This window comes from Protomyctophum parallelum (genome assembly GCF_964188405.1).
Source record: "Protomyctophum parallelum genome assembly, chromosome: 7".
Classification (NCBI taxonomy): Eukaryota; Metazoa; Chordata; class Actinopteri; order Myctophiformes; family Myctophidae; genus Protomyctophum; species Protomyctophum parallelum.
In genome coordinates, this window is record NC_139705.1 from 31,347,125 (window position 1) to 31,363,083 (window position 15,959).

General features: G+C 46.2%; 1 protein-coding gene across 1 annotated transcript in view; it reads left to right on the top strand.

Moving 5' to 3' along the window:
* Positions 1-15,959, top strand: part of nphp4 (nephronophthisis 4) — a 332,049-nt gene that overhangs the window by 237,051 nt on the left and 79,039 nt on the right. Inside the window, 1 exon segment of the mRNA XM_083769763.1 lies at positions 2,530-2,726. Within this exon segment, the coding sequence (XP_083625889.1) occupies positions 2,530-2,726 (197 nt within the window).

The window sequence follows — 15,959 nt, forward strand, 5'->3', positions numbered from 1 at the left end:
GGACTCCCACCATGCCTCCGATCATACAGTATGTGACCGTTTCTGACTGAGGCTAAGTCATTGATTCTATTTAAATTTTTGTTTCATGTCATATGAAAGCAGGGAATCATAGCTTCAAATTGACATATACTGTAGGTTGTTCATTTTGGCTTGAAAGGTTCCCTTCTGTGGACTCTAACATTACACCTACTGTAGCTACATGTTTAAGCATTTATTTCATATTTACATGTCGATTTCAGCTCTGGCATTTATTTCAGACATGCTCTAGTATGTGAAGAGTCTGCCTGTGCTATTAACTCGTTTTGGATTAAAAAATTAATCAAGTCTCTGTATTAAAAAGAGGCACATGTGTAATGATCCAGGCTGTTATGGTACTGTATGTGTGATTTATTCTGATGTGCATTAATGTTGCGCTGCTTGTGTGATATTCTCAGCAAAAGTGTTGAGTGGCAAATGTTTATGATTTGAAAACGACTGGTAGAAAATGTCTTTTTAACACGAGTAGAGCAAATCACGCCAGCCACACGCAACGACTCAGCAACGGCAATTCCGGAAAACGAACACAAAAAAAATCTAATATTTATTCCCCCACACAATCCGCATAGATGCCCCATCAGTCAGTTTTACAGCTACATAAAAGCCCCAAAACCAATAATTAAAATGAGCACTGTAAAGGATTTAGTGGCTAAAATCATTTCTTAAAGATGACCGTCCATCACGCGGCTGATTGAAAAGGCGCCTGCTCAGCAGCGCTCCACCTATGATTCATGTGCGGATGACTTGGCATCGCATTAAGAAACCGAGAGCTGTGTCGAAATGCAGTTAGGCCTATTATATATCTGCAGAGAGGACCAAAAATCCCACTGCACACACCCAGCAGTCAAAGTGGTATATAGGCTACTTGCTAAAATATATCCTTTTCACACTTTTGGGAACCATTTAATGTGATCCTTGGTGAATGGGGAGAGAGAGAAGACTGTGTTTGTCATTAAAAAAAATAATATAGCGCTGTCTGTTCCGCCTCCATCCAAAACCACCATCTGAGTGTGCTTTCACGCACGCACGCACGCACGCACGCACGCACGCACGCACGCACGCACGCACGCACGCACGCACGCTTTCAAACTCCGGGTGGTCCAGCCGAGCCGGCCCTCGACTCACTGCAGAATAAATTAGCAGCGGAGTAGGATTAACGACGGAAAAGGATTGCTTTTTTTTCTTCGTTCCTTCGGAAAGAGCAGATTAGCAATCAATCATTGCGTATTAGATAACGAGCGGAGCGGAATAGGCGTTTGCGGGAAACACTATGCACGCCAGAGACCCCCTCCCCCCCCCCGCGATCGACCAATCCGAGACGAGCGATTTCAGAGCGGAATCTAATAACAGCAAGAGGAGTATGACCTCGAAGTCAATCACGCGCCCCTCTTGATATATTTCTGGGGGTTCAAAATGGCCCCCGCGCGCTCCATCTTCACAGAGAAGCCTGCTACATTAATATTCATTCTGTACACAGACAAGATTGATAATTACGGCAGGAATTACACTGTTCGTCCCGGGAGTCTCCGGGCCCACCACGGGAGCTGTGCCGCCACACGCCTCCGCACTCAGTCCGCCCCCTCCCCCCGACGCCTATTCATCATATTTATGAAGTAATACTCACAAAGACAGCATATATCCCACCAACCCCCCCCCCCCTCCTCCTCCACACAGCCCACAGCGAAGCCCACTTGCCTCTCACCCCCCGCACCGTTTGCTAAGTAGCATATGCGGTTTTACGTCGCTTCATTGCAGCCCTCGAGAGGGAGAGGGCGAGAGAGAGAGAGAGAGCTCCCATGCAGTGAGTAAACGTGAGGGGGAGACCCCTGCGAGATGCGATGACAGGTGCCGCAAATGGTGAAGACAAAGCTGTCAAGAAGCGGCCTTCATACTGGCGTCTGTCTGTCTGTCTGTCTGTCTGTCTGTCTGTCTGTCTGTCTGTCTGTGTTTGTTGTCATAGATGGTTGCCTCGCCACCCTGTAGGGTGTAAGCCTACAGAGAACGTTACAGTGTAGCAGTAGACGTACTGTGAATGAAAACGTGTGCAAATTGCTCAGGGAAACGAGGCCGCCTTATTAGCCTGCATGTTTGTACACGCAGGATGCTTGGCTATCAAGTGGTGGAAAGTAACTGATTCTACAAAATGTATTCTAAATCATGACAGTTTTCTGGAAAAAAAAACTGTTTCTATGTGGTGGTGCTCAACCTTTTTCATGTCAAGGACCCCCAAAAAATATATGTATTTGGCCGCCGACGCACATCTGAAAATATGTTGTTCCAGGGACCCCTCCCCCCCAGAAGCAAAGATTTGGGTTAAAAACGTTCACTCTGAAAGAATATATATTCAAAGATTTGCACCACATTTTCACGATTTTTCATAAATAGCAGATCTACAAGCTCTATTTAGCTATCAGCTAAAGTTTAAAATACCCTGACTAATTAACCCTTTTAGAATCTGTGTGATTAAATAATTGCTCTTAACTTTTTTGACAGGACCGGGATGTCTGGCTCCGACGCCGCTTGGCCCGACAGTGTCCACTTCACCTTCCAGTTCTACCGCTTCCCGCCGGTGACCACGCAGCAGCTCAGACTACTGAGCGCCGCCAAGGACAAGTCTCCCAGAAAGGCCAGCAGCACGCCACTGCCCTGCGTCCTGGCCGCCCTCAACAAGGACGACACCTGCAACTCTGGTAAGGGTCCACCGATAACTCTGTCTGGTAACTCTGTCATTTCTCTACCGTTTTGGACACGGGGCGGCTCACCAGAACCCTGGGCGCGTTCCTGTGGGTCTGGAAGTTTAGTCATAGTCTCTTGAATAGTTTTCACTTAGTTTTAGTCACATTTTAGTCACCTGGAATGTTTTAGTGTTACAACATTGCGTGTGTTGTATAACACGCGTTGTGAGCTTGTAGATCGGCTATTTTCAGCATGCAACCAAGTGTACCACTGCCCTGCACCCTGCGTCCTGCCTCCCTCAACAACACGCCACTGCCCTGCGTCCTGCCTCCCTCAACAACACGCCACTGCCCTGCGTTCTGCCTCCCTCAACAACACACCACTGCCCTGCGTTCTGCCTCCCTCAACAACACACCACTGCCCTGCGTTCTGCCTCACTCAACAACACGCCACTGTCCTGCGTCCTGCCTCGCTCAACAACACGCCACTGCCCTGCGTCCTGGCCTCGCTCAACAACACGCCACTGCCCTGCGTTCTGGCCTCGCTCAACAACACGCCACTGCCCTGCGTCCTGGCCTCGCTCAACAACACGCCACTGCCCTGCGTCCTGGCCTCGCTCAACAACACGCCACTGCCCTGCGTCCTGGCCTCCCTCAACAACACGCCACTGCCCTGCGTTCTGCCTCCCTCAACAACACACCACTGCCCTGCGTTCTGCCTCCCTCAACAACACGCCACTGCCCTGCGTTCTGCCTCCCTCAACAACACGCCACTGCCCTGCGTTCTGCCTCCCTCAACAACACACCACTGCCCTGCGTCCTGCCTCGCTCAACAACACGCCACTGCCCTGCGTCCTGGCCTCGCTCAACAACACGCCACTGCCCTGCGTTCTGCCTCCCTCAACAACACGCCACTGCCCTGCGTTCTGCCTCCCTCAACAACACGCCACTGCCCTTGCGTCCTGGCCTCGCTCAACAAGGACGACAGCCTCAGCTCCGGTAAGGGTTCGGCACCGCGTTGTGGAGGATGATAGATAGAGGCTCACCTCTCTCGGCGCTGACACACAGTCGTATATCACCCTGTACTGCCGCCAGCTAAATATAGACGCCCCGATTCAGATTGTCCTCACTCTGCCTCTCTGAGCACTTTGAGCATATCTATATCGTTCTATGTGTCTGTCTGTCTGTGTATAGTATGTATGTACATACTGTAATATGAATACATAGTATGCTCGACCAGTTACTGACGCACGTACGCTCACACGCGCGCACACACACACACACACACACACACACACACACACACACACACACACACACGTGAAGTAATAGTAGTGTCAGTAATGTGTAATGTTTGTCTGTCTGTGATATTTAAAAAAAATCACCTGCATGTGTGAAGTATCATCTCTTATCATCATATACATCATCTCATTCTGGCCAATCAAAATTTGCGTCCTCACCTTCGTCTTTGTGTTTACACAAACACTCAAAGCTGGCCATTCATTGTCAATTGCATTCAATGTTTGTGTTTACACACACCCTCAACATAGGAGGGGCTAGCGCTCTCAGAAATCACACTTGTGTAAATGAGGGGCGCTCTAATCATCATATTCCGGCCAATCACTTTTGGCGTCTTTTTTCTCTCAGCCAATTAATCAAATCATCGCTATGCGGTGCTCAGCCAATCAAATCATCGCTATGCAGTGCTCAGCCAATCAAATCATCGACATGCGGTGCTCAGCATTGACTCAGTGTGTGTCTGACGTGGTCTATGGTCTGGGGTGGACTCTGGAACCAGGCTAATATTATCACATATCGCATGAGAATTTAGCGACAATAGAGTGAAGTGAATGAGAAATCGAGTGGCAAAGTGACAGGCAAAGTTAGCTTAACATTGTTTAATGTCGTTTAATGCAATTAGAGATGACTTTTCTGTTTGGATGGCTGGGCTGTCAAGGCCAGAAAGTAGTTTTTAGCCACTCAGTAGGCATTCCTGCATAACTTCCTGGTTTGATGATGATGTCACGCGCATACCCTCTATTGCCTAATTTCGTGTCATGTCAACTTTATTTATGTAAGCCCCTTTAAAAACAAAGTTCTTTCCAAACAAGGCAAAAACAACAACATGACAGCACAATAAATCATAATACACAACAGCGAGACAAAGACACATGAATCACAAACTGATACAAATCTAAAACAAGCTCGTAAAATTCAAAAGTTAAGAGAACCTGAATAACAATATATATATCAACCCATGCACATCAACATGGTCTTTAGTTCCCCATGCACATCAACATGGTCTTTATTTCCCCATGCACATCAACATGGTCTTTATTTCCCCATGCACATCAACATGGTCTTTATTTCCCCATGCACATCAACATGTTCTTTAGTTCCCCATGCACATCAACATGGTCTTTAGTTCCCCATGCACATCAACATGGTCTTTAGTTCCCCATGCACATCAACATGGTCTTTATTTCCCCATGCACATCAACATGGTCTTTAGTTCCCCATGCACATCAACATGGTCTTTAGTTCCCCATGCACATCAACATGGTCTTTATTTCCCCATGCACATCAACATGGTCTTTAGTTCCCCATGCACATCAACATGTTCTTTATTTCCCCATGCACATCAACATGGTCTTTAGTTCCCCATGCACATCAACATGTTCTTTAGTTCCCCATGCACATCAACATGGTCTTTAGTTCCCCATGCACATCAACATGGTCTTTATTTCCCCATGCACATCAACATGGTCTTTATTTCCCCATGCACATCAACATGGTCTTTATTTCCCCATGCACATCAACATGGTCTTTATTTCCCCATGCACATCAACATGGTCTTTATTTCCCCATGCACAGCAACATGGTCTTTATTTCCCCATGCACATCAACATGTTCTTTAGTTCCCCATGCACATCAACATGGTATTTATATCCCCATGCACATCAACATGGTCTTTATATCCCCATGCACATCAACATGGTCTTTATTTCCCCATGCACAGCAACATGGTCTTTATTTCCCCATGCACATCAACATGGTCTTTAGTTCCCCATGCACATCAACATGGTCTTTATTTCCCCATGCACATCAACATGGTCTTTAGTTCCCCATGCACATCAACATGGTCTTTAGTTCCCCATGCACATCAACATGGTCTTTATATCCCCATGCACATCAACATGGTCTTTAGTTCCCCATGCACATCAACATGGTCTTTAGTTCCCCATGCACATCAACATGGTATTTATATCCCCATGCACATCAACATGGTCTTTATATCCCCATGCACATCAACATGGTCTTTATATCCCCATGCACAGCAACATGGTCTTTGGCATCATGTGAAAACACTGGCACAGTGAGTGCCAAGAAGACATGCGGCTATAATGCTTGTGGTCGATGATGGGTTCCTCTCCCATGTTAAACGTTTTGTATAATCAGTGCCAAGCTGCGCTGAGCCCGCCTCGGCTGCGTCGCGAGGCGGCACGTATAGGCACTTCTCTTCCTCCGTCCGCCATCAGGCTGCTGCTGCATGGGACCTGATAGATCCAGTCTATTCATGTCTTTCTTTCTATTCATGTCGCGGCTAATGAAACAGAAGAGATATTACAGCTTCTGACAGAGCGTGATATTGAACGCACATTGCCCCCAACACACACACACACACACACACACACACACACACTCACACAACTCATGATCCACACACCTATGCCTATACCCACTTTTCTCATTGCCCCATATGCAGATGCACGCTCCTGACGATTGTTTTGGTTTATCTGTCTCTGTCTCTCTCTCTCAGTCTATAATAATAATAATAATAATAATAATAATATAATAATAATAATAATCTCTCAGTCTATGTATCTCTCAGTCTCTGTGTCTCTCTCAGTCTATGTCTCTGTCTCTGTCTCTATCAGTCTCTGTCTCTCTGTCTCTCTCTCAGTCTCTGTGTCTCTCAGTCTCTGTCTCTCTCAGTCTCTGTCTCTCTGTCTCTCTCTCAGTCTCTGTGTCTCTCAGTCTCTGTCTCTCTGTCTCTCTCTCAGTCTCTGTCTCTCTCAGTCTCTGTGTCTCTCGGTCTCTGTGTCTCTCAGTCTCTGTGTGTCTCTCAGTCTCTGTGTCTCTCAGTCTCTGTGTGTCTCAGTCTCTGTGTCTCTCAGTCTATGTGTGTCTCTCAGTCTCTGTGTCTCTCTCAGTCTCTGTCTCTCTCAGTCTCTGTGTCTCTCTCGGTCCCTGTGTCTCTCAGTCTATGCCTCTGTCTCTGTGTCTCTCAGTCTCTGTCTCTCTCTCTGTTTCTCTCTCAGTCTCTTTCTCTCTCTGTCTCTGCCTCTGTGTCTCTCTCAGTCTCTCTCTCTCTCTCTCTCTCTCTCTCTCTCTCTCTCTCTCTCTCTCTCTCTCTCTCTCTCGCTTGGTTTCTTCCTTGCCCCCTGCAGCATTTAATTTATTTTTGTATTACTTGTGCAAGCAGAGCGCGCAACACACACACACACACACACACACACACACACACACTCACTCACACAACTCATGATCCACACACCTACGCCTATACCCACTTTTCTCATTGCCCCATATGCAGATGCACGCTCCTGACGATTGTCTTGGTTTATCTGTCTCTGTCTCTCTCTCTCAGTCTATGTCTCTCTCTCAGTCTCTGTGTCTCTCAGTCTCTGTCTCTCAGTCTCTGTGTCTCTCTCGGTCTCTGTCTCTCTCAGTCTCTGCCTCTGTCTCTGTGTGTCTCAGCCTCTGTCTCTCTCTCAGTCTCTGTCTCTCTCTCTGTCTCTCTCTCAGTCTCTGTCTCTCTCAGTCTCTGTCTCTCTCAGTCTCTGCCTCTGTGTCTCTCTCAGTCTATCTCTGTGTCTCTCTCAGTCTCTGTCTCTCTCAGTCTCTGCCTCTGTGTCTGTCTCTCTCTGTGTCTCTCTCAGTCTCTGTCTGTCTCTCTCTCTCGCTTAGTTTCGCCCGTGACTCGTATGCATCGTCCCAGCCGTCCCGCCACTTTTGATGCGTATGCACCGTCACAGCAAATTGTGCCTGATACGGCAGTGGTGCCAGATTACATGGTGTGTATGTATAACTAGCTCTCAATGATGACGTAAAAAATATGTGGATTAAAGGACCCAATGCCAGAATGTAATTGGTTTTCGATGGTGACGTAATGACGATATGTTTTAGTGTTGGGAGGATTAAAGGTAATGCTCCTATGTATACATGCATTTTTGCTCAGAAGTCGCGGTGCGACAGCGCAAGCGTATTTACGTGAGCACGGTCCCGTGATTTTGTTTCGTGCACACGCCCGCGACTCACCAGACCAGATTCTTCTTTTTTTTACGCTTGCATTGTTGCGCCCCTCTTCAACAGACCTGGAGGAGACCTGTGTTGATCCAGGCTTCACGTTTGCAAGGCCCTTTAGGGAGCCGATCTGGTCTTTCTCTTCAGCTCCAGAAAGAAAAAGGACACGGTAACCCCTGTTCTAACGATGCGCTTTAGAAATTCAAACAGCTTTTCGTATATGAAAGTATATACCGCAGGTGTTTATACAGACCCCGCGGGCACACTGAACAAGGAACGTGAAGGAGCAATTTTGCCGTATGTATACACTAGCACCTACTGTATAATATATGTTATTTCCTGCATACCGTGACCTGTCAAAGAACCTTTGACACTGGAGGGTATGGCTTTGAAGAGCCCCCTGTGCACATGGATGGCTGCGCGGTGCTTTAAGCCATCGAGACCTGAGACCAGATTCTATGAAAATGTCTTCTAAATCATTTCATTTTCTGATAGAGGAATGTCTGTATTTGGCCGCCGACCCCCATCTTAAATATGTTTTGTAACAGAGGACCCCCTCTGGACCAAATATTTGAGTTAAAAATGTTCGCCGTGAAACAATATATATATTCAAAGATGTGCGCCACATTTTCATATAGCTTTCCCAAAAATAGCAGATCTACGTCATCTACAAGCTCGTAGCGTGCCACACTATGAGCCTGTAGATCTGCGATTTTTCAACGGCTAAAGTAAAAAACTAAAAACCGGTTTAAAGTGGTGAAAAGCTATAAGGCGACACAGATGGCGTTCCGGGCCTGATTGGGTTAATGCACACGTCGTACACCAGCTGCAGAAGTTTGCGTATGAATGATGCAAGTGTTGTGTGTATATGAGGATTCATTGATCCCACTCGCCGCTCAACTGCATGCGTTCATGCAGAATGCATGCGGTCCTTGGAGGCTCTCGAGCCCACCATGCCTGCTCTCCCTGTGAAGTGTGCATGTTGCTGCTTTAGCATGCTGCCGGTGCACTGTGTGTCTGCGTGCTGGTGTTGTGCATGCAGATTATTTTTTAGTGAGTGCAGAAATGATTGCTGAAATGGTTTGGAATAGAGAGGAACTACATACCGGGGGCGTTTTTCTTTTTCTTGTGCAGTTAATTTGCCTGAAAGAATATATGTTTATTTTAATTTCCCGAGCGTTGTGTCGCGAGTATATCCACACAGTATGAATAGCACACACACAGCGATAAATGAATCAATTATTTGGATACTCACTGGCGATTTTTGTAGACCTTAAAGGACCACTTCACCACTTATCTGCATATAATAGGTCCTCACTAATGTTCATGATAAAATACCACAATATGTTTCTACTCAGTCTGTGTCTCATCGGAGGGCTGTGGGAAGTTCAGAAACCTGTCCACCAGTGACATCATTGTTAGGCAGATTTTTTTTAAACAAGATTAACATGATTTTCATTATCGTGATAATGATGGCTTCCATTATCGCTTTGCTACTTTTCAGGAGTAGAAAGCCTGCCGTTTCTAAACGTTCTAGTGTGCAAGAGCGTGTGTGTGTGTGTGTGTGTGTGTGTGTGTGTGTGTGTGTGTGTGTGTGTGTGTGTGTGTGTGTGTGTGTGTGTGTGTGTGTGTGTGTGTGTGTGTGTGTGTGTGTGTGTGTGCTCGCGCGCGATTGTGTAGCCAGTACAGTTCTTCCTTTTTTTTTTACAGTATATGTGCACAGTATTATCATCAGTGTTAAAGGGCCACTTCACCCCTTTTGCAACCAGATCTTATTTTTTATGATGTTTAGGACACAAGAAACACTTTCCTGCTTTTATGTGTGTAACATGTGTTTCTAGATATTTTAGTCATGGCGCCATCATGTTCATGACCAAAATGTGTCATGACAATGTGGTTTTGGGTGAAATAAACCAGCCTGAGGAAGAGCATTGTGCTCGAAACGTCACCGGCATCCATTTGTGCAAATAGAGGCACTTATCACTAGCATCGGAACCCACAGTGTGCGAGTGTCTTCATTTCTTATCCCTAAATGTAAATTAAAACTGAAGAACTGAAGTTAAGGAAAAACTGGACAGGGGAGAAAAGCCAGCGACAAAGGTTCAACACAGCCTTACTACGAGACCCAACAACAGCAGAGAATTTCAAGATCACTTTAAGGAACAAGTTCCAGGCCCTGCAAGAGCTAGATGGAGAGGGGGAAGGAGACATTGACAGGAGATGGAAGGCGGTAAAGGAAGCCCTGGGTCACTGGGTCCACAGAAAGACAACCACAAGGCGTGGATATCAGCAGAGACACTGAAGAAGGTTGAGGCGAGGAAAGAACAGAAGGCAGCTCTAAACAACAGCCGTACAAGAGCAGGGAAGTTGAAGGCTCAAACACAGTACAGGGAAGCAAATAAGTCAGTGAAGAAAAGCATTAAAAGGGACAAGATTAACTACGTAGAGGTGCTTGCAGCGGAGGCTGAAGATGCAGCTAGACATGGGAATCTGAAGGACCTGTATGCCACCACCAAAAAGCTGTCAGGAAGGACCAGCAAACCACAAAGACCGGTAAAGGACAAAGAGGGGAAGCCGATAATTGGGGAGGAAGGACAGAAGAAAAGATGGTTGCAACATTTCGAAGAACTGCTAAACAGACCACCCCCACAGGACCCACCACACATCCAACAAGCAGACAGGGACCTCAGTCCCCCAACAAGGGAGGAAATTCGGAAAGCCATTAAAAAGCTTGGAACCGGCAAGGCCGCAGGACCTGACAACATTCCAGCAGAGGCGCTGAAGATCGACACAGAGACCACGGAACAGATGCTCCACCCTCTCTTCCAGAAGATGTGGGTACAGGAAAACATCCCATCCGAATGGAAGGAGGGATATCTCATAAAAATACCGAAGAAAGGAGACCTGAGCAACTGTGCTAATTACAGGGGAATCACACTACTATCCATCCCAGGAAAGGTTTTCTACAGGATCTTACTGGACAGGATGAAGGACGTGGTAGACCCCCAGCTTAGAGACCAGCAGGCTGGCTTCCGCAAAAACAGATCCTGCATAGACCAGATTGCCACTTTGCGCATCATACTGGAGCAGTCACTTGAGTGGAACTCCCCGCTATTCATGAACTTTATTGACTACGAAAAGGCTTTTGATAGTGTGGACAGGGAGACCCTCTGGAAGCTTCTAAGGCACTACGGGGTACCAGAGAAGCTAACCAACATAATCAAAAACACATACGAGGGAATGACCTGCAGGGTGATCCATGAGGGCCAACTCACCGATGCCTTTGGAGTAAGAACGGGAGTGAGGCAAGGGTGCTTGCTATCGCCATTCTTGTTCCTGCTGGCTATGGATTGGGCAATGAAGCAATCCACAGCAGACAAGAGATTTCGCGGACGACCTGGCCCTTCTATCCCACACCCAACAGCAGATGCAGGAAAAGACCAGCACCATAGCAACCAACTCCGCTCGCCTAGGCCTTAACATTCACAGAGGGAAAAGCAAAGTCTTGAGAGTGAACTCTGCCAGCACTGTACCCATCATGCTGGAAGGCGAAGCACTGGAGGAGGTTGACGAGTTCACCTACCTAGGCAGTATCGTCAACAAGAAGGGAGGAACAGATGCCGATGTGAAAGGCAGGATTGGCAAGGCCAGGGTAGCCTACCTCCTTTTGAAAAACATCTGAAGCGCAAAATACCTGGCCATCACAACAAAAATTAGAATCTTTAACAGCAATGTAAAATCAGTCCTACTCTACGGTGCAGAGACATGGAGGACAACAGTTAATACCACAAACAAAATCCAAACATTCATCAACACCTGTCTGCGACGAATCCTCCAGATCCGCTGGCCAAACACCATCAGCAACAAGGAGCTGTGGCAACGCACCAACCAAATGCCTTCAGAGGAAGAGATCCTCAAAAGGCGCTGGAGATGGATAGGCCATACTCTCCGAAAACCAGCCTCAAACACCACAAGGCAGTCCCTCAAGTGGAATCCCCAAGGGAAAAGAAAGAGAGGTCGGCCACGGAACACCTGGCGCAGAGACTTGGAGGCAGATGCGAAAGCTATGGGCCACACTTGGGGACAGCTGGAAGTGTTGGCTGAGGATCGGGATGCTTGGAGAACTCTTGTCGACGGCCTAAACCCCAGAAGGGGTAATAGGCGTAAGTAAATGTAAATTAAGGCATCTCTGCCCATTCGTTTTGGGTGAAACTGACCCCTGTCATCCTTTCTCCCCCACGGGAGTGGACTTCACACCTCCAGACAGCCCATTGTTCCATTTTAAAGACAATGGTACTTGCATGGTACCATGGCCTTACTGCAGTCATGTGGGTGTTAATGTATCCCTTTGTAACACTGAGACCCCTTTTCCACCGGTTGGTTCCCAATGGGAACCGGTTCAGTTATTTTTGGTTCTTCGTCTATGAGCCATATAGGCATAGTTTTGCCCACTTAACGTTCCAATTTTGGAGCTCTGGCTCATGGGCTAGTAAGAACCAAAAATAACTGAACCGGTTCCCATTGGGAACCAACCAGTGGAAAAGGGGTCTGAGAGTGTAATAATGTAACCAAAATGTACCTGTGTAAGGGTCCATTTGGTTCCAGTTGTACTCAGAGCTAAATTAACTCCCCACATTGCAGTGCGTGTTGCTTCTCTGAGGCAGTGACTGCATGGATGTGGTCCTCTATTTGTCTCCATGCACCCTGCGCACGTTAAAGTATCAATACAGCAGCAATGTAATACAAGTAAGAGTCCGGGATTCAAAATGTAGGCCTACTCGAAGTAAAAGTACAAAAGTATTATTGGCCATGCCTTTGGCTGGTGGAGACAATAAAACATACTCTCCCCATGCCTTTGGCTGGTGGAGACAATAAAACAAAACTCAGGAAACTCAGGTTCGTCAGGCAAAGACTAAATCAATAAACTCGGGTTAATGTACTTAGTTACTTTCCAGCACATCTTCACACCATGGTCCCCTGCAAGCTGCTCTGTGTATGTATAACTGTGACATGTAGTACATGTAAGATGTCAGCTGCTATACCTGTCAGGAGGAACCACCCAAACAGATGGCCATTAGCACGCCCAGTCCCAAGCCCAGTTTGTGGTATTATTGTAATTACACGTTTTAGCCACGATTTACATAATCACACAACACTATCGTTGAGCGGGAGGGAGGCGGCCGCGGACACAGTGAGTTATTTCCATGTTCTCGTACTTTTGGTTGCCAACGTCATGGGAAATCATGTATTTGTGAAATTAAATCATCTTGCTCTGGGAAAAGCAAGAATCCCCTCATGGGGCACATGCATTCATTAACGGCATGCTTTTGGGAGCTTGCTGAGTGTCTTATATTAGGAGCATTTATCCAGACCGTCACTCCTGTGAAATGACTTCTAGCTCACTGGGGGCTTCATTACCAAAATTGGTGCGAATATAATATTCTATTGATTGTGCAGAACAGGAATGTTTTCGCAGATAATTGACACCTTTACCCTGCAAATGAGGAAATGCACAATGTGTGTATATTCCCGATTAGATTTTGAGAATACATTTATATATCTCTGCTGTTTTAGCAGACAGTTTGAGGATCCAATAGATTATTATTATTATTATTATTATTATTATTATTATTATTATTATTATTATTATTATTATTATTATTTTTTTTTTTTATGTTTTGTGTGGCTTCACCATTTTTTTATAGAGGGACAGAAGGCTGACAGAACATTTAGGCCATCCATTCTTCATGCTCACTACTCATCATCCCATGGCCTAGGGGCCCATTGGGGTGTCATGGTGGATTCCATCCCATGGCCTAGGGGCCCATTGGGGTGTCATGGTGGATTCCATCCCATGGCCTAGGGGCCCATTGGGGTGTCATGGTGGATTCCATCCCATGGCCTAGGGGCCCGTTGGGGTGTCATGGTGGATTCCATCCCATGGCCTAGGGGTCCGTTGGGGTGTCATGGTGGATTCCATCCCATGGCCTAGGGGTCCGTTGGGGTGTCATGGTGGATTCCATCCCATGGCCTAGGGGCCCATTGGGGTGTCATGGTGGATTCCATCCCATGGCCTAGGGACCCGTTGGGGTGTCATGGTGGATTCCATCCCATGGCCTAGGGGCCCGTTGGGGTGTCATGGTGGATTCCATCCCATGGCCTAGGGGCCCGTTGGGGTGTCATGGTGGATTCCATCCCATGGCCTAGGGGCCCGTTGGGGTGTCATGGTGGATTCCATCCCATGGCCTAGGGACCCGTTGGGGTGTCATGGTGGATTCCATCCCATGGCCTAGGGGCCCGTTGGGGTGTCATGGTGGATTCCATCCCATGGCCTAGGGACCCGTTGGGGTGTCATGGTGGAACGGTCAAAAGGGAGCTATCTCCCTTTTGACCGTTCCAACTCAGATGATGGCACACTTGTTGACATGCGAGGCAGGCAGGCAGGCAAAGACAGCACTGGGAAGGAACCCGAGGCACACAGGCGTTGCGTGGTGTTGGACATGGGGCAGACATGACGAATGGTTCCAATACATTTACTTAAGTAGGCCTTTACTGTAGCTACTTAAAGGGGAGTTTCGCCCTAAAACGGTTTTATTACCTTTAGCTGTCATCTTAAAGTCCTTTAAAGACGTGCAGAAGTGTGTTTTTATCCACATTGTTCCTTTCCTGGCTTCTCCCCCAGACTCCTGTAATCCATTTTCAGCTTAGAATGGAAGCGGACGGGACATCGTCAACTTTGACTATAAAAACGGCACGAAAATGAATACATATTTTTTATATCGTGTCGTTAGCATGTGTACTATGCGTTCACATTGTTATTTGTCCCAATTGTGTTCCTGTAGTTTTAAGGTACTTTCAAATTTTCAATATTTCTACTCCACTACATCTCAGAGGCAAATATTGTACTTTTACTCCACTTGAAAACTTTAGTTAGCCTACTACTGTAGTTACTTTTAACATAGTAGTTATAGAGTGCATTATTGATACTTAAGTTTAAAAAAAGTACTTTTTCCACCACTGCCTGCTACTATCTTAGGCTTATCTGACCAAGGTTCATGTTTTAGGTTGTTATTAGAGAAAGTTAATTTGCTGCTTTCTTTCGTTTTAGGGATTTTAGCTGTTTTTGACAGGGGGGCGGGGGCATTCGAACAAGGGGCTAAATATGTATTTATTTTCCAAAATGTTATTGCGATTTCTTTTTTTAATCATTTACTATAGTACTAGACCCCAAGAAATTACATCTGGCCACAAACGATCACGTGATCTACTGAATGTGTCAAATTGACATATTGAGCCTATGACACACAAATGGTATCCCCCCAGTAGGCCTCCTTCACATTCAGTAGATCCTGTGATCTTCTGTGGCCAGATGTAATTTCTTGGGGTCTATTCAACACTCTTTTACTTTCTCCAATAACAACCTAAAACATGAACCTTGAAAAAAACTAAAGTTTTCCTAAACTGCGTGACTAGAGCCCGACTTGCAGACAGTCACATTAGCGTCGGCCATGATGGAGTTCTCTTTCATCGACTCTGACATTTTGCGTAGGCCTATCTCATGAGCAGGCTTCCCTAAATAGCCACTGCAGTTGTTTAATGTCCAGACTTGAATGAATGAATAGTTTATTTCGATCTTTCAGAGAGACATTACACATAAAACAGTCTTTTTTATACACATTAAAATATATTTAAAGTTCTTACCCTACAGCCATGGATGTTACTTGACCATAATGGTCCTTTAATTGTCTACCATTTCTGTATAATTCAATGATTCAGATTCTTGGTCCAAGACTACATTCATCCCCACTTTTCTTTTTACTAGAACGTGACAATAAAAGCTGATTTTGTATAAAGTATGTGACCGTTTCTGGCTGAGGGATAAGTCATTGAAATTATTTTTTCATCATGTCACATGAAATCAGAGAATCATAGCTTTTCAAC